At 43.2% G+C, this 20,533-nt stretch overlaps 1 protein-coding gene across 1 annotated transcript in view; it reads right to left on the bottom strand.

The window, feature by feature from the left end:
- Nucleotides 1-20,533, bottom strand: part of TAOK1 (TAO kinase 1) — a 130,466-nt gene that overhangs the window by 65,449 nt on the left and 44,484 nt on the right. The window contains exon 3 of the mRNA XM_080681445.1: nt 3,456-3,527. Within this exon, the coding sequence (XP_080537571.1) occupies nt 3,456-3,527 (72 nt within the window). The remainder of the gene's footprint in view (nt 1-3,455; nt 3,528-20,533) is intronic.

Here is a 20,533-nt window from a genome sequence, read left to right as displayed (position 1 = left end):
TATATCTTCTACCAAATGTTAAGATTTTTTTTTTTAAACTCAAATGAATTCATTACTCTGAGACAAATTCATAAATGCACATTACTTTCTAAAATGCTAGTGAACAATTAGTTGTTACATAGAAAAGTTCACAGAAAAAAACAAACAGTATGAAAACATTTTCCTACATATTTTACTAAGAGCTTTCTTCATTAACACCTACCCAGCAATACAGATAAACTACTGACCGTAACAATATACTTAGGCCATATTCTAAACAAAGTAACTCTTTTTTTTTTTTTAATATATTTTATTGATATTTTACAGAGAGGAAGGGAGAGGGATAGAGAGTTAGAAATATCGATGAGAGAGAAACATCGATCAGCTGCCTCCTGCACACCTCCTACTGGGGATGTGCCCGCAACCAAGGTACGTGCCCTTGACCAGAATCGAACCTGGGACCTTTCAGTCCGCAGGCTGACGCTCTATCCATTGAGCCAAACTGGTTTCGGCAAAACAAAGTAACTCTTAAGAAGCAATCAGGGAACTCTAAGGACCCAACCAGGTTATTTGGTCTACAGACTTAGTAGGTGTAGGATTGGGAAGCAGGAATCTATTTTTTGTTCTTGTTTGAATTTTTTAAAGCTTTACCCCCAACTTGGATCATATTTCTAAAGTCAGAGAAACTAGCATAATAGAAAACTTTAAGAAATATTTTGTACTAGAATTTAAGATCATATATCTCCTATGTTATTTAATAAGTCCTCAACAAAATACAGCAAAATAGCTGCACAATATTTTAAGATATAAGATGCAAAATTCAGAAAGAGTTTCATGGGCTTCAACTTTCAAATTTGAATGCTCTGGGAGGCAAACTCTCAAAACAAAACACCTGTATTCTTCAATGTAAAAAAAAAAAAAACTTTTATAAAGGACACCAATATCGGACATAAAAAAAAAATGATGTCCTAAATGAAACTTTTTGTTCTAGGTGTGCCTAATCAGATGTCAACATAGCACAAGTCTTCCTGTGAAAGCTAGTTCTAAAGTTAGAGTAAACTTGTAAGAATTGGAAGTGGGGTGGGGTTTTTTTTAGAGTTTTTAGGAATCGAAATGATGGAATGCTGAAATAATCATGATAGTGTCATTGTACCCAGAGTATGATCACAAAAACAAGATTTAGCATAAAATGAAGAGACTCAGAAAAGATAGAAAACCAAAATCATTAAAAATTAAAGACTGATTCAGAAATTCTACCTCTGAGCACATACCCAAAAGTATTGAAAAGCAGGAACTCAAAGAAATATTTGCATACCCATGTTCATAGCAGCATCATTCATAATAACCAAGGGATGAAGGAACCCGTGTCCATCAACAGATGAATGGATAAACAAAATGTGGTGTTTTATATACATACACACACACACCACAAGAATATTATTTAGCTTTAAACAGGGAGGAAATTCTGACATATACTACAACATGGACAAGCTTTGAGGGCATTATGTTAAGTAATAAAAAGGACATGATTCACTTACACGAGTTAACCTAAACTAGTCAAATTCATATAGATACTAGAATGGTGATTTCCAAGCACTGGAGGAGGGGGAAACAGGAGTTATCTACACTAATAAAAGAGAAACATGCAAATTACCATCACTCCACTATGCTGCCAATCAGAGTGAGTATGCAAATTAACCTTAAAACATGGCACAGCCCGGCGCAGCGCAGCCCAGCGGGGGGGGGGGGGGGGGCACCCCACCACCACCACTCCAGGCCTATGGGGGTCAGAGAAGTCGGGCGCCAGCACCTGAGGCTGGCTGCAGCCAGGGAGACCTGATCCCAGGCCGCAGCCAGCAGCAGAAGCTTCATGTCCACCTGCCCCACATCCTGGGGGAGACGGAGAAACTGGGCCCCAGCACCTGAGGCTGGCTGCAGCCTGGGAGACGAAGAAGCGGCCTGCCCCCTGATCCCACGCCACAGATAGCAGCAGAAGCCTCATGTCTGCCTGCCCATGCCCTGGGGGAGACGGAGAAACCGGGCCCCAACGCCTGAGGCTGGGTGCGGCCAGGGAGACGAAAAAGCCACCTGCCCCATGATCCCAGGCCGCAGCCAGCCGGAGAAGTCGCCCACATTGCATCCCAAGGAAGACAGAGAAGCCGCCCGCCAGGCGCCAGCACCCATGGCTGGCTACAGCCTGGTAGATGGAGAAGCCACCCACCCCGCAGTCCCAGGCACCAGTACCTGCTGCTGGCTGTGGCCTAGGAGACAGAGAAGCCTCCCACTCTGCGGTCCCGGGCGCCAGTACTTGCGGCTGAAGCCCAGGCGAAGCCACCTGCCCACCATCCCCTGAGGCTGCAGCCAGCCTAGGCGCCTATGGCTGACCAGAGGGAGGGAAGCCTGGATCCCAGATGCCTGTGGTCGGCTGGAGGAGGGAATCCTGGGTCCCAGATGCGGGGCTAAGGCAGAAGTGGTTAGGGGCAATCAAGCCAGCAGGGGAGCAGTTAGGGACAATTAGGCTGGCAGGCAGAAGAAGTTAGGGGCAATCAGGCAGGCAGGCGAGCGGTTAGGAGCCAGCAGTTCTGGATTGTGAGAGGGATGTCCGACTGCCAGTTATCCCCTGAGGGGTCCCAGATTGGAGAGGGTGCAGGCCGGGCTGAGGGACACCCCACCCCCCCACTGCACGAATTTCGTGCAACGGGCCACTAGTTATGTAATAAGTATAGAGCTTCAATATTGCAAGATGAAATGAAAAGATTTCTGGAGATAAATGGTGGTGGTGTTTAGACAGCAATATGAATATCCTTAATGCCACTGAACACTTAAGAATGGCTTACTGGTAAATTTTGTGTATTTTGCCATAATTTACAAAAATTTTAAATTAAAGACTGACACATCCTACATTTTATAAAATAAATTTATGCAATTAAATAGAATAAATATAATGTCAAAAGAACTAATCAGAATATTAGTGAACTAATGTATACTCAATGTGGTATCAATAATTTTATATTTTAGTTTTTCAGATTACACACCACCTGTTTTTCAGACTCTATCTATAGTGCCTGTTATTTAAAGTTTGTTTAAAGCTGCAGTTAATCTCTAAACCATTAAAAAATTGTATCCAATATATTTACTGTGAAATACATCTTATTCTAATTTACTATTTTAGAAACTGATAATCCCTCGATGACAAAGACAGAATAATATATTAAGTAACAGTTTAAAAAACTGAAAGCAGGGGCCACAAGTTGGGAGGCTTTTGGGATGCAGTAATGCTATTTATGGTTCTAGGTCCAAGTTAAATGGGTACATTCAGTGTATGAAAGAAAATTCACTGAGATATACACTTAATATCTGTACACTTTTCTTTATGTATGTTATACTTTTTGGAAGAAATTGCCACCTACTCCCAATTAAAAATAGTATGCCTTTCTCTAACATACCAGTACAAATGTATATATTTCACCACCTACCTCAGTAGACTGCTTTCCACTGTAAGACATTTTTTTGATAGCCACCACTTCATTGGTACGCACATCTCGTGCCTAAGAAAACAAAGAAGAACCATTGTACATTAACAGATTAAATCTGGGCAATCACTTTTCTGAGAATAAGAGCATTTATAAACTACCATGTCAAAAAGGACATAAACATTGTTTTTTAAAGAACATTAAAAAATAAAAACTATGTAACAAAAATGTATCAAATTAGCTGATACTTTAGAAAGAAAAAAAGCAGGTTTATCTTTCAGTAATCTAGTTAAGAGGAAAAATATAGAAATGTGAATAGAACTATAAACAAAGAGACAAAACAAGACTAGTATATACAAGTCTATGCTAATAAATTTTGAAATCTCAATAAATGGATAATGTTCTAGTTAAGAATAAATTACCAAAACTGATCTAAAGAAAAGGTAAGCAAAACAAACAATAGTGGCAGACTGAAAAGAATACCAATGAATTATAGTTAAAATAGTTTTGAGTGGAAAACAGTTTTACCAGGGAAACTTTCCAGGACATAAGCGGGGGAGAAAGGGGAGAGAAAAGCTATGCTATTAATTTTATGAAGCCAGTATAATTCAATAACTAAAACTTAACAAACAGCACAAAATAGAAAGTTGGGTACGAATTTCATTTTTAAATATAGACAAAAAATTCGAAATAAAACTTTAAAGCCAAATATTACAGGACATTAAAAGAAACTTTCGTTTGGATAAAATCCTATATAATAAAACCCTATTATGCAAATTGACCGGACAGCTGGCTGATAGACCAGTCACTATAACGACATGCACTGACCATCAGGGGGCAGATGCTCAATGCAGGAGCTGCCCCCTGGGGGTCAGTGTGCTCCCCGACAGGGGGAGTGCTGCTCAGCCAGAAGCCAGGCTCATAGCTGGCGAGCGCAGTGGTGGTGGCAGGAGAGGCGGGTGGTAAGAAGCAAGTGGTCCCAGACTGTGAGAGGGATGTCTGACTGCCGGCTTAGGCCCAATCCCCGCCACAGAAATTACATTTCTGTGATAATAGTATACTAGAGGCCCGGTGCACGAAATTTGTGTACCGGGGAGGGGGGGGTCCCCTCAGCATGGCCTGCGCCCTCTCACAATCCAGGAGCCCTCGGGGGATGTATGACTGATGGCTCCCATGGGGAGCAGGCCTAAGCTGGCAGTCAGACATCCTTAACGCTGCTGTGGAGGCAGGAGAGGCTCCTGCCACCGCTGCTGCGCTCACCAGTCGTGAGCCTGGCTCAGGCTTCTGTGGGAGCGCAATGACCACCAAGGGGCAGCTCCTGCATTGAGCGTCTGCCCCCTGGTGGTCAGTGAGCGTCATAGTGACTGGTCATTCCGCCATTTGGCCAATTTGCATTTTAGTCTTTTATTATATAGGATACCTAAATAGAGTTGGTAGAAAAAAAAAGACACTCTGTTAAGTGGATCCTGGGAACAATTACCAACATTATAATTTCAATGACAAGTGGAGTGGTTAATGGAAACTAGCACCACTTATTATAAAGAGTGAAGTGTGTCTTTCCATCTAAGTCCTGCTTGAATATCAATTTATTTTTCTAAAATGTTATCTGGTTATCTATCTGTAAGACCCTTCATTTTTTTAAAAAAAGTTCTTTATTAATCACTTCATATAAAATTTGCACAATCACTACAGATAAAGTCCCTAAATAATCTTTACTCCTTCTGTTGTCCAATCTCCAGCTCACTTTTCGCTAGCACCAACATTGGCCTTTGCAGTCCCACTGACTCTTCATTCTGTTCTTACACTCCTGTCTATTTTCTTGAGGTTGTCTTCTCATACAGGTCATATCTTGCAAGCATCTATGTATGGGTTCATTTTTATTTGTGTAATCCAAGGAATCCTAAATCATGCCAAAGCCAGTAGTTTTGCCACCACCAAAACGGGTTATGAATCCAAACACAAAAATGACATCTGGTGTGGTCTTATAAATTTTGGCTAGTTTTTCCCAAATTTCTGTCTTAGGTACTGTAGTCTTCCCAGGGTGAAGGACATCAGTGACCTTTTGTTTCCGCTAAAGTAGTCTGTTGGTCATGAACTTCCTGGTCCAGATAGTTACTGAGTGGTTCATGATGGCGGCCAATCTCCAAGCAGCCAGAGAGGAAAACAGGCCATTTGATTGTAATCAAAAGTTTTAAATAGCTATATTCTTTCTTTTATGATAGCTTTATTGAAATATAATTTATATACCATAAAATTACCCATTTTAATGTGTACAATTCAGTAGCTTTTAGTATATTCAGATATATTCAACCATCACTACAGTCAATTTTAGAACTTACAGAGCCTCAAAAAGAAACCCCAACAATCCTATATAATAAAGAGATAATATGCAAATTAACCCTCATAAGATGGCTGCCTATGACCAGTGACTTTTAGCATCTATATATATAAAAGCTTAAGCGACCATTACAACTGAACAACTGGTCGACCAGGTGCTATGATGCGCACTGACCACCAGGGGGCAGACACTCAACACAGGAGCTGCCCCCTGGTGGTCAGTGCACTCCCACAGCCAACCTCTCCTGGTCCCTACCGGGGCCAGCAAATCTCCCACAGTTTCTCCCCCAATCCTTCAGGCCCTGTCTGGCAGCCGGCTGGCAGGCCCTGGCCAACTGGGACTGGGCAAGACAGCCTCAGCCAGGCCAAGGAATCTCACCCATGCATGTATTTTGTACACCGGGCCTCTAGTCCTATATACTAAAAGGTAATATGCAAATTGTCCCCTTGACCAGGAGTTTGACCGGGAGTTCAACCAGGGGGTGGGGCTGGCAGCCGACCACCCATGGCCCCACCCCCGACCAGCCCAGCCTGATCAGCCCTGATTGGGATGGGCCACCTGGACCCTACCTGCGCACGAATTCGTGCACCAGCCCTCTAGTCTATCCTATATAATAGAAGGCTAATATGCAAATAGATCAAACGGCAAAATGACCAGTCGCTATGACACGCATTGACCACCAGGGGGCAGGCGCTCAATGCAGGAGCTATCCCCTGGTGGTGCTAACACAAGGGAAGCGCCATCCAGCCAGAAACCGGGCTCACGGATGGTGAGCGCAGCGGCGGTGGCAGAGCCTCTCCCACCTCCATGGCAGTGCTAAGGATGTCCAACTGACAGCTTAGGCCCATCGGGGAGCGGGCCTAAGCCATCAGTCAGACATCCCCTGAGGACTCCCATACTGAGAGGGCACAGGCCGGGCTGAAGGAACCCCCCTGCAGTGCACAAATGTTGTGCACCAGGCCTCTAGTATATACATATATAAGCCTAAGCGACCAGCCAACTGGCCGGTAGCTATGACACGCACTGACCACCAGGGGTCAGACAGTCAATGCAGGAGCAGAAACCATAGGCATGGAAACATGAAACAGAATGATGAATCTCAGAGGAAAGGGGGAAAGGGAGAGGACGGGAAGGGATTAACCAAAGATCTTATATGCATACTACAGGCCCGGTGCATGAATTCGTGCACTGGTGGGGTCCCTCGGCCTGGCCTGCGGGGATCAGGCTGAAACCAGCTCTCGGACATCCCCCAAGGGGTCCCAGATTGCAAGAGAGCGCAGGCCAGGCTGAGGGACCCTACCAGTGCAAGAATCCGTGCACCAGGCCTCTAGTTTTTTCATATGTCTCTTGGCCATTTGTATGTCCTCTTTGGAGAAGTGTCTATTTAGGTCCTTTGACCATTTTTAAATTGGATTGTTTGTCTTCCTTTTGTTAAGTTGTATGAGTTCCTTATATATTTGGGATATTAAGCCTTTATCAGATGTATCATTGCCAAATATTTTATCTCATACAGTGGGCTCTCTTTTCATTTTGTTGATTGTTTCTTTTGCTGTGCAGAAGCTTTTTATTTTGATTTAGTCCCATTTGTTTAATTTCTCCTTAGTTTCCTTTGCCTTGGCAAATGTATCTGTAAACATAGTGTTTCGAGAGATGTCTGAGATTTTGCTGCCTATGTTTCTTCTAGGATTCTTATGGTTTCACGGAAGTCTTACATTTAAGTAAGGCTACATTTAAGTCTTTTATCCATTTTGAGTTTATTCTTGTGTATGGTATAAGTTGGTGGTCTAGTTTGATTTTTTTGCATGTATCTGTCCTATTTTCCCAACACCATTTACTGAAGAGACTCTCTTGACGCCATTGTATGCTCTTACCTCCTTTGTCACATATTCATTGAGCATAATGGCTTGGATCAATTTCTGGGTTCTCTACTCTGTTCCACTGATTTATATGCCTGGAATTGTGATTCCTCCAACTTTGTTTTGGAGTATTTGTTCTAGCTCTGTGAAATATGCCATTGGTATTTTAACAGGGATTTCACTGAATCTGTAGATTGCCTTGGGTAGTATAGACGTTTTAATGATGTTGATTCTACCAATCTTTGAACACAGTATATTCTCCCACTTGTTTATATTTCTATCTCTTTTCTCAACGTCCTACAAGTCTTTTGCCTCCTTGGTTAAGTTTATTCCTAAGTATCTTAATTTTTTTGTTGCAATGGTAAATAGGATTGTTTTTTCAGTTTCTCTTTCTAAGAATTCATTTTTGGTGTATAAAAAAGCTATCAATTTTGGGTTATCGATTTTGTATTCTGCTACAATGTCAAATTTATTTATTAACTCTGGTGTGTGTTTTTTATGGAGTCTTTAGGGTTTTCTATGAACAATATCATCTGTGAATAATTAGAGATACTGTCTCCTTTCTAATTTAGGTGCTTTTTATTTCTTCTTCTTGTCTGATTGCTATGGCTAGGACTTCCAGTACTAACTATACTAATAAAAGGATAATATGCTAATTAGACCAGATGTCTTCCAGATGTCCTTCTGCACAAAGCCGCAGCTGCTGTGAGGGCGGAGGGCCGGTGGCGCAGGCCAGTCCAGCGCCATGGCCCCTTCTACAGGAGAGGCCACGGTGCAGGCTGGTCCAGCAACGCAGCCCCTTCCGCCGTGACAGGAGAGGGGGCTGCGCGGTCCCGGTCCCAGTGCTGCCTTTTCCACAGAGGCAGCCACAGCAGGCCCAGTCCTAGCGCCACACCTCCACAGAGGCTGGACAGGGTGTGACCTGCTGTGCCTCAACCTCCCACAGCCCCTCCCCCATCCAACCTGGCCCCAGATCGCCACCATCCACCAGTGGGCGGGGGCTGGGGCCAACGCTAAGAAGCGAGGGCCAAGGGCTAGCAGCCATGGCGGCCGACAGTGGCAGCAGCAGCGGGGTGATGGAGGCAGCACCTTCCCCCCTGATTGGTCTGGTTGCCTCCAGCATAGGGAGGCCAGACTGCAGCTTTGTAGGACATCCCCTGAGGGCTCCCGGACTATGAGAGGGGCAGGCTGGGCTGAGGAACCCCCTGCCCCAGTGCACAAATTTTCGTGCACTGGGCCTCTAGTGCTGAATAAGAGTGGTGAAAGCAGACATCCCTGTCTTGTTCCTGTTCTTGGGGAAAATGGTTTTAGTTTTTGCCAATTGAGTATGAGGTTCACTCAGTTGTAGGTTTGTTATATATTGGCCTTTATCAAGGTGAGATATGGTCCCTCTATTCCCACTTTGCTGAGAGTTTTTATCAAAAATTGGTTTTTATAAAAAATATGAGTAAAGTTTAGTTAATAGTATAGTACCTGTTTTCATAAATGTACTATGGTTATGTAACATGCTAACATTCAGAGAACTAGGTGGAAGTTATAGGAGAAAACTTTACTATTATTGCAAAGTCTAAAATTATTTTTAAATAGTAAGTTAAATTTAAAACTGACTATAATTTATTAAAATTCAAAGTTCTTAGTAGTAATTAAAATTAAATGATCAAATTATGCCCTAGCCAGTTTGGCTCAGTGGATAGAGCGTCGGCCTGTGGACTGAAGGGTCCCAGGTTCGATTCCGGTAAAGGGCACATGCCCGGGTTGTGGGCTCGATCCCCAGTGGGGGGCATGCAGGAGGCAGCCAATCAATGATTCTCTCTCATCATTGATGTTTCTATCTCTCTCTCCCTTACTCTCTGAAATCAATAAAAATATTTTTTTAAAAAATTAAATGATCAAATTAAAAAGAGATATGAATTTAATATGTTTTTCAACAAATATATTTTTCCCTCCCTCACTGTGCTTACTTATCATGTTTTATTAGTCTCCTCTAATCTAGAACAATTCCTCAATCTTTCTTTGTCTCTCATTACACTGGCAGAATATACTGTGGTATTTCATAGAACGTTACTAAGTTTGTGCTTCTCTCACTTTTCTTGAAGATTAGATTCTGATTTTTCATCCCCAGCCAAAATACTACAAAAGTAATAGTGTATCCTTTTCAGGGTATCACAGCTGGAGGTTACAAGGTCTGTCTGTTCTCATTGGTGTTACTAATTTTCATCACCACTCAAGATGTTTTCTATTTTTTTTTCCCAATGTACATAGTTATAGTTACTGCTCCTACCTTATATCTAAGAAGCCATCTGTGGAAATATACTTTTAAATGTAAATATCCTGATCATCAAACTCTCCCCCTAAATTTGGCAACCAATGAAGAGTCGAGCCCAAAACAATCTTCACTATGATTACAAAATGGTATTTGCCAACTCTGCCATTCCCCTTCACATTTATCAGTCAGCATTCTGCTATAAAGAAAAAGTCCCCTTTTCATCCATCCATCCCTCATCTATCATGGAAATCATAGATTCCTGTTTTATTTGATGGGTTATAATCCATTACTCTCTTTAGATTGATGCTAGACTTGGACAGTGAGAGGAGCCCCTTCAAACTGGTTCCACTATCCATTTGACAGACCCCTTCTTTTTTTTTTTTTTAAAGTACTTTTTAAACTTTCTGTCACAAGATGTTCTAAGGTTTATCTTTTATGTTCCCTGCCCCAACAAGAGAATGAGCCATTCCTCCAAGGAGCTCTTATTCCTTTTAGTGAGAAATTCAAGACCTGAGTGCTAAGTTGGGTGTCACTGTAACTACAATCTTGCAGCAGATAGTTAATTAGTTATTAGTTCCTCTAATTCCTATCCAATTCTTATCCAAACCCGTAGGGTTCTTATTTACCTTCCCTGATTCCATATTTCTATCAGTAGATTTAGGCTGTAACAATTATTTCCCTTAGTGCTGCTACATTTAAGAAAAGAAATTCCTATTATTATTTTTTAAAATATATTTTTGTTGATTTCAGAGAGAGGGAGAGGGAGATAGGGATAGAAACATCAATGATGAGAGAGAAAGAATCATTGATTGGCTGTCTCCTGCACACCCTACACTAGAGATCTAGCCTGCAACCCCGGCATGTGCCCTGACCAGGAATTGAACCATGATCTCTTGGTTCATAGGTTGATGCTCAAACACTGAGTCACGCCAGCTGGGCTCTATTCTTGTTATATATGTACTAGAGGCCTGGTGCACAAAATTCATGTAATGGGTGTGTGGGGGGGTGTTCCCTCAGCCCAGCCTGCACCCTCTCAAATATGGGACATCCCTCTCACAATCCGATCCCTCTCACAATCTGGGACTGCTGGCTCCCAACCGCTCGCCTGCCTGTCTGTCTGACTGCCCCTAACCGCTTCTGCCTGCCAGCCTGATCACCCCCTAACCACTCCCCTGCCAGCCCGATCGCCCCCAACTGCCCTCCCCTGCCGGCCCGATTGCCCCCAACTGCCCTCCCCTGCCGGCCCGGTCGCCCCCAACTGCCCTCCCCTGCTGGCCTGGTCACCCCTAACTGCCCTCCCCTGCCGGCCATCTTGTGGCGGCCATCTTGTGACATGGGGGATGGCCATCTTGTGTGAGGGCGTGACAGTCAATTTGCATATTACCTCTTTATTATATAGGATATTTGTGTATGAGAGAGAGAGAAACTCCTACTGATACTTCCAATTCCAATCCAACAACACAGGGTTATGTCCAGCCTTCCCCCTTTCCTTATTTACAAATAAGGAATTTGCTTCTTTCTTAGACAGATTTTCACTATCTACAATACATTAACATATTTATTCAAATCCACTATACACACACACACACACACACACACACACTAGAGGCCTGGTGCACAAAAATTTGTGCACTCAAGGTGGGGGTGTCCTCCTCAGCCTGGCCTGCACCCTCTCTCAGTCCAGGAGCCCTCGGGGGATGTCCACCTGCTGGCTTAGGCCTGCTCCCTGGGGCATTGGGCCTAAGCTGGCAGTCAGACATCCCTCTGGCAGCCCGGGAGCCCTCAGGGGATGTCCACCTGCCAGCTTGGGCCATTAGTTGGGCATCTTTAGCGCTGCTGCAGAGGTGGGAGAAGCTCCTGCCACTGCTGCTGTGCTCGTCAGCCATGATCCAGCTTCTGGCTGAGCCGTGCTCCCCCGCTGTGGAAGCACACTGACCACCAGGGGGCAGCTCCTGCATTGAGCGTCTTCTCCCTGGTGGTCAGTGCGCATCAGAGTGACCACCGTTAGGGTCAATTTGCATATTACCATTTTATTATATAGGATAGTAGTTTCACAACTGCCATACCACATCCTATAGAGTATTCAGCCAAAATATTGTTTCCAAAATAACTTAAGGTTAGTTCTTTTCCTCCCACCCCCTTCTGTGTATTTATGTTATTTATAATACAGTTAGGTTCATTTGTTTCAGTCTGTATTCCATTTGGGTTTCCTTATATAATAGCTTTTGTTTTCAAATGAACATTAATGAACTTCAGTAAAATTCACTCTGTGGTGTACACATTGAAGTAGATCACGTTTTTCAGGCAATTATTAATAAAATTACCATAAATAGTCAGCTATAGGATTTTGTGTGAACCTGAGTTTTAATTTCTCTTGGATTAATTCTAGGACTGGGAATACTCAGTCATATAATAATGATATATTAAACATTATTTAAAAACTGCCAAATTGGGGAAGAAACCAAGATGGCGGCATAGGTGAACACCTAAACTGCTGCCTTGCACAACAATTTCAAAACTACAGCTAAAAGACAGAACTGACATCATCCAGAACCACAGGAAAGCTGGCTGAGTGGAAATTCTACAACTAGAAGGAAAAAGAGGGGCACACGGAGACTCAGATGAACTGCAAAAGGCTGAGGTACGGAGACACGTGCGCAGAGAGGACAGGCGGCTGAGTGCCTGGCTAGCTTTCTCTAGCAGGAGAGAGACGGAAGCTCCCAACTGCACTGAACCCGTTCCGGGCAAGACCCTGGGGTCCCAGACTCATACGGGGGAAGTCTGGACTGTTGGGAAAAGAGAGGAGTGCACAGAAACTCTGGGGAGCCTCGAAAGGCAGAGGTCTAGAGGCGCGCGTGCAACTGCGCGCAGAGAGACTGACTGCTGAGTGTGCCACTGGCTTTCTCTAGTGGGAGGAAGGCGGAAGCTCCCGACTGCGCTGAACTCAGGTTCCGACTGCACTGAACCCCAGTTTCAGGTGAGACCCTGGGGACCCAGACTCACACGAAGGGAGTCTGGACTGTCGGGAAAAGAGAGGAGCACACGGAAATTCAGGGGAGCCACGAAAGGCAGAGGTCTGGAGGCGCATGCACGAGTGCGCGCAGAGAGGACTGACTGCTGAGTGTGCTGCTGGCTTTCTCTAGCAGGAGGAAGACGGAAGCCCCCGACTGCGCTGTAACTCCAGTTCTGGGCGAGAATCTAGGAATCCAAATTCATTGGGGGAGAAACTGGACTGTCTGGCAGCGGGCGAAACTTAAGGGCAGCTGTCTCTCAGAGGTGCTTGCAGCGATTACCGAGGGACACTGAGACCCAGGGGCCTCATAGGGCAGGGCTGACAGGAAGCCAAGGCTGTCTGCTCAGCCCTGAGACTCCACCCCATTCATGCTGAGCACAGAGGCTTTTGCAATTTTGCAAGTCTTGTCTCATAAGGCTGTCTCCAGCACAGAAGTTCTCCCAGCGTAGACACAGCTGATCCTCACAGCCAATTGGCCCAGAGGTCAATTCCTCCCAGTGATACCAACAACAATCAAGGCTTAACTACAACAAGGCTGTACACACAGTCCACAAAGGGGTGCACCAAGAGTGTCTACCTCAGGTAACTGGGGAAGCTGAGCCACTGGGCCATATAGGACACCTAGCATACAAAGCTACTCTACCAACTCAGGGAAGCAGCAAAAATGCGGAGACAAAGAAACACCACAAACAAAAGGAATGGAGGAAAGCAAATGACTGGATATAGAGTTCAAAACCATGGTTATAAGGTTTTTCAAGAATTTCCTAGAAAAGGCCGATAAATTTAGGGAGACCCTCGAGGATATGAAAAAGGACCAACTAGAAATTAAACATACACTGACTGAAATAAAAAATATTATACAGAGACCTAACAGCAGACTAGAGGAACGCAAGAATCAAGTCAAAGATTTGAAATACAAAGAAGCAAAAAACACTCAATCAGAAAAGCAAAAAGAAAAAAGAATCCAAAAATTTGAAGATAGTGTAAGGAGCCTCTGGAACAACTTCAAGTGTACAAACATCAGAATTATGTGGTGCCAGAAGAAGAGAGAGAGCAAGATACTGAAAACCTATTTGAAGAAATAATGACCGAAAACTTCCCCCACCTGGTGAAAGAAAGACAAGCCCAGGAAGCACACGGAACCCCAAACTGAAGGAATCCAAAGAGGACCACACCAAGACACATCATAATTAAAAGGCCAAGAGCAAAAGACAAAGAGAGAATTATTAAAAGCAGCAAGAGAAAAACAGTTAGTTACCTACAAGGGAGTACCCATACTATTGTTAGCTGATTTCTCAACAGAAACTATGCAGGCCAGATGGGAGTGGCAAGAAATATTCAAAGTGATGAATAGCAAGAACCTATAACCAAGATTACTCTACCCAGCAAAGCTATCATTCAGAATTAAAGGGCAGATAAAGAGCTTCACAGACAAGAAAAAGCTAAAGGAGTTCAACAACACCAAACCAGTATTATATGAAATGCTGAAAGGTACTCTTTAAGAAGAGGAAGAAGAAAAAAAAGGTAAAGATAAAAATTATGAACAACAAGAGTGGCAAGAGAAACCAAGATGGCGGCATAGGTAAACACCTAAACTGCTGCCTCGCACAATAATTTCAAAACTACAACTAAAAGACAGAACGGACACCATCCAGAACCACAGGAAAGCTGGCTGAGTGAAAATTCTACAACTAGAAGGAAAGAGAAAAGCTCACAGAGAATTGGAGGTACGGCAAAGGGTCTTTGTGCGCGCAGAGAGGAAGGGCGGCTGAGAGCCTGGCAGACTTTCTCTGGCGGAAGGGGGAAGGAAGCCCCCGACCGCACTGAACCCCAGTTCTGACTGCACTGAACCCCAGTTCCGGGCGAGCCCCTGGGGACCCACGCTCTTATGGGGGGAGACTGGACTGTCGGGCGGAGACTCGGGAGCCAGGGAAGGCGGAGGACTGAAAGCGCGCGCGCGCCAGTGCGCACAAAGGCTGCGGAGGTTGCCACAGGCTTTCCCTAGTGGAAGGGAGTCAGAGGCTCCTGTCTGCACTGAGCCCCAGTTCTGACTGCAGTGAACCCCAGTTCCAGGCGAGCCCCTGGGGACCCACGCTCTGTGGGGGGAGTCTGGTCTCTCGGGCGGAGACTCGGGAGCCGGGAAGGCAGAGGTCTGAAGGCACGCACGTGCGCACAAGGGCAAGGCTGATGGGAAGCCAAGACTGAGACTCCACCCCATCCAAGCTGAGCACAGAGGCTATTGCAATTAGGCAAGTCTAATCCTATAAAGCTGTCTCCAGCACCGAACTTCTCCCAGCATAGACACAGCTGATCCCTACAGCCAACTGGCCTGGAGGTCAATTCTTCCCAGTGATACCAACAACAATAAAGACTTAATTACAACAAGGCTGTACACACAGTCCACAAAGGGGTGCACCAAGAGTGTCCACCTCAGGTTAACTGGGGAGGCAGACCCACTGGGCCATATTGGAAACCTAGCACACAAATCTACCTTACCAACTCAGGGAAGCAATGAAAATGCGGCGTCAAAGAATCAGATCACAAACGAGAGAAATGGAGGAAAACAAACGACTGGATATAGAACTCAAAACCATGGTTATAAGGCTTTTTAAGAATATCCTAGAAAAGGCCGATAAATATAACGAGACCCTCGAAGATATGAAAAAGGACCAACTAGAAATTAAACATACACTGACTGAAATAAAAAATATTATACAGAGACCCAAAAACAGACAAGAGGAACACAAAAATCAAGTCAAAGAATTGAATGTATTTGTTGTTCATAATTTTTATCTTTACTTTTTTCTTCTTCCTCTTCTTTAAGAATACCTTTCAGCATTTCATATAATACTGGTTTGGTGGTGATGAACTCCTTCAGCTTTTTCTTGTCTGTGAAACTCTTTATCTGCCCTTCAATTCTGAATGATAGCTTTGTTACAAAGAAGCAAAAAACACTCAACCGAAAAAGCAAAAAGCAAAAAAAAAAAATCCAAAAAGTTGAAGATAATGTAAGAAGACTCTGGGACAACTTCAAGCGTACCAACATCAGAATTATGGGGGTGCCAGAAGAAGAGAGAGAGCAAGATACTGAAAACCTATTTGAAGAAATAATGACCGAAAACTTCCCCCACCTGGTGAAAGAAATAGACTTACAAGTCCAGGAAGCCCACAGAACCCCAAACAAAAGGAATCCAAAGAGGACCACACCAAGACACATCATAATTAAAATGCCAAGAGCAAAAGACAAAGAGAGAATCTTAAAAGCAGCAAGAGAAAAACAGTTAGTTACCTACAAGGGAGCACCCATACGACTGTCAGCTGACTTTTCAACAGAAACTATGCAGGCCAGACGGGAGTGGCAAGAACCTACAATCAAGATTACTCTACCCAGCAAAGCTATCATTCAGAATTGAAGGGCAGATAAAGAGTTTCACAGACAAGAAAAAGCTAAAGGAGTTCATCACCACCAAACCAGTATTATATGAAATGCTGAAAGGTATTCTTAAAGAAGAGGAAGAAGAAAAAAGTAAAGATAAAAATTATGAACAACAAATACATATCTATCAACAAGTGAACCTAAAAATCAAGTGAATTAAAAACCTGAGGGACAGAATAATCTGGTGAATATAATAGAATCAGGGTCATAGAAAGGGAGTGGACTGATAATTCTCAGGGGAAAGGGGTATGGGGGGTTCATGAAGAGACTGGACAAAAATCATACACCTATGGATGAGGACAGTGGTGGGGAGGTAAAAGCAGAAGGTGGGGTGGGAACTGGGTGGAGGGGAGCTATGGGGGGAAAAAGGAGAAATAATTGTAATAATCTGAATAAAGATTTATTTAAAAAAAAAGTAAAAAAAATTATGAACAACAAATATGTATTAACAAGTGAATCTGAAAATCAAGTGAATAACAAATCTGATGAACAGAATAAACTGGTGAATATAATAGAATCAGGGGCATAGAAAGGGAGTGGACTGACAATTCTCAGGGGGAAAAGGGTGTGGGGGGTACGGGAAGAGACTGGACAAAGGTCGTACACCTATGGATGAGGACAGTGGGAGGGAGTTAAGGGAAGAGGGTGGGGTGGGAACTGGGTGGAGGGGAGCTATGGGGGGAAAAAAGAGGAACAACTGTAATAATCTGAACAGTAAAATTTATTAAATTAAAAAAAATAAAAGAAAATAAAAAATTTTTAAAAAACTGCCAAACTGTTTTCCACAGTGGCAAGACCATTTTGCATTTCCACCAGTAATAATTATTTGCAATTGCTCCACATACTCCCTAGCACTAGATACTGCCTGTGTATATTTCTTTCTTGTCTTTATTTTTAAGCCATTCTAATAGGTGTTCAGTGATATCTCATTGTGGTATTCATTTCTATTTCCCTGAAGACAAATGATGTTGACCATCATATTTTTTTGACCAACCATATTATTATTATTGTTGTTGTTGTTATTATTATTTTGGTGATGTGTCTACTTAGACCTTTTGCTCAATTTTTGTTGGGTCACTTTCTTATCATTGAGTTTCGAAAGTCCTTTATATGTTTAGATATGTTACTTGCAAATATATTCTGCCAGTCTGTAGCTTTCCTTTTCTTCTCTTAACAGTATCTTTCAGAGAGCAAAAGTTTTAAAATTTGATAAAGTTCAATTTATAAACTCTGTCTTTTATGGATAATTCTTTTGGTATCCTACTTATGAACTCGTTGCATAATACAGGGTGTTAAAGATTTTTTCTACATTTTATCCCAGAAGATTTATAGTATTATGCTTTACATTTAGAAATATGATCCACTTTCCATTAGTTTTTGTAGAAGGTGTGAGACAAAGGTTATTTTTATGTATATGGATGTCTAGTTGCTCTGGCACTACTTATTGAAAAGAGTATCCTTTCTTCATTGGATTGTCTTTGCACCTTTATAAAAAATCAATTTATTGAAAGAGGAGCACCAAGATGGTAGCATAGGTAAACATCAGTACTCACTGTCTCCCACATTAAAATTACAACTAAAATATATAACAATCATCATTCAGAACCCCCTGAAATCTGGCTCAATGGAAGTCCTACAACTAGAGAAGTAAAGAAGAAAGCACATTAAGACCGGTAGGAGGGGCAGAAGTGGGAACCAGGCTGGTTCAACACCCACATGTGACTTTTTTTTTTTTTTAATTGGGACAGGTATCTAAGCTGCAGAGGCCTCCTGTGAGGAGTAAGGGGTCCTAGTCCCACACTAGACCCCTTAGCCCCACACCAGATGCCTCAGCCCAGGGTTCCAGTATCGGGAAGTGAAGTCCCCATTAACTTCAGGCTGTAAAAACTAGCAGGGATTGTGGCTGAGTGACACAGAGGCTACCAAAGTCCCAGCAGTTCCTCTTAAAGAGCTGGCACATGGATATACTCAGAATTGCTCCCTATGAGCTCCAGCACTAGGGCAGCAGCTTGGGGGGATCCAGGAATACATGAGGAAGAACTGGATTGTCCGTCATCGGGGCTAGGACACAGGGGCGGCTTTCTCCCAGACAGGGGTGCTCACAGGGTTCATTGTTCCTATCCTAAGCCCTTCCCCCATCGCAGAGCTGACTGGCAGGAGCCATATCTGAGTTTTCATTAGCCTGGCGCACACTGTTTGCTCTGCCCTGGTGATTCCCAGACCTCACCCCACCCAATTTGCACCCCACCCAAGCTGTTTGCAGTGGCTTTTCCATATGAATGGCCTGTCCTGGCACAGGCTTCAGACTTTCCTAAAATCTTTCAAACAAGCAGTAGCTAGCATCAGTGTGCCCCAACTCTTAATAAGAAACCCAAGACCTGGCACTAGCAGCAGCCTGCCTTTGCTTCACAGCTTGGCCTCTCCTGGGCACTTCCAACCCCAACACAAGTAGCAGCAATTGCAGATCGCTCTGTAGCTCCTCTGTAGTTGCTGACTTTGCACCTCCTGGGAGGCCCCAAAGCCAGTGCACCTAGTGGACAGCTTCAGACCACACCAGATTACAACTCTACATATCCACAAGCAGCACACTCAAGGGGCAGACTCAGTGAGCACCAAAGCCCCATTGAAGCAAGTCCTGCTCCATAGAGGCAGTCGCAGCTGGTCCTCATAGCCAATTGGCCTGAAGGTCAGTTCCTCCCAGTGACATCAACAGTAATCAAGGCTCAACTACAGCAAGACTGTGCACACAACTCATACAGTGGTGAATGGGAAGGCTGAGCCACTTGGGCCCTACAGGGTACCTACTACACAAGGCCACTCTACCGATTCCAGGAGACATAGCAGTTCTACCTAATACATAGAAACAAATATAGGAAAGCAGCCAAAATGTAGAGACAAACATGTAACAAATGAAAGAACAGAAGAAATCTCCAGAAAAAGAACTGAATGAAATAGAAGCAAACAAACTACTAAATACAAATTCAAAACAATGGTTCTAAGGATGCTCAAGGATCTTAATGAGAGTTTCAAGAAGCTTAATGAGAATTTCAAGAATCTTGTGAGAACATCAAGGGCATCAAGAAGGACAGTCAGAAATGAAGCATTCACTAAATGAAATAAAGAGTACTTTATAGGGATTCAACAGTAGAGGAAAGGATAATGAGAATCAAATCAGGGATTTGGAATATGAGGAAGCAAAAAGCATCCAATCAGAAGAGCAAAAAGAAAAAATAAACCAAAAATATGAAGACAACATAAGAAGCCTCTGGGACAACTTCAAGAGTACTAACATTCACATATGTGGGTGCCAGAAGAAGAGAGAGAGCAAGATATTGAAAACCTATTGCAATTAGTTACCTACAAGGGAGCACCCATACGACTGTCATCTGGTTTCTCAACAGAAACTTTGCAGGCCAGAAGGGAGTGGCAAGAAATATTCAAAATGATGAATAACAAGGACCTACAACCAAGATTACTCTACCCACCCAGCAAAGCTATCGTTTAGTATTGAAGGTTAGATAAAGAGCTTCACAGACAAGAAAAAGATAAAGAAGTTCATCACCACCAAACCAGTATTGAAGGGTATTCTCTAAGTGGAAGAGGAAGAAAAAGAGGAAAAAGAAGAAGAGATAAAAAATATGAACAATAAAATGGCAACAAATATATATCTATCAACAACTGAATCTAAAAATCCAAATGAACAAACAAGGAATCTAATGAACAAAATAAACCAATGAATAAAATAGAACCAGAAGCATGGAAACATGAAACAGACTGAAAAACCTCAGAGGGAAGGAGGGGGAGGTGGGAAAAGATTAAACAACAAACTTATATTCATATATGCATTACCTATGGGCCTGAGGTGGGGCAGGAACCAGATGGAAGGTGACAATGGCAGGGGGAGGGGGGGAGTATTATTGTGGTATCAGATAAAAATCTGTAATACTCTCAACAATAAAGATTTATTTTTAAAAATCCATTTACTGTATTTGTGTGGGTATGTCTACTCTATTTTGTTTAATTTATTTATGTATTTATCCTTTCAACATCATACTATCTTAATTGCTGCTGGTTTATAGTAAGCCATTGTAATCAGGTAGTGAGTTCCTTAACTATTCTTTCTCAAAATTGTTTTGGCTACGTTAGTTCTTCTGCCTTTCTACAAAATGTTA

The sequence above is a fragment of the Plecotus auritus genome (assembly GCF_963455305.1).
Source record: "Plecotus auritus genome assembly, chromosome: 7".
In the NCBI taxonomy this organism is placed as follows: Eukaryota; Metazoa; Chordata; class Mammalia; order Chiroptera; family Vespertilionidae; genus Plecotus; species Plecotus auritus.
This window is presented reverse-complemented; position numbering and strand designations above follow the sequence as displayed.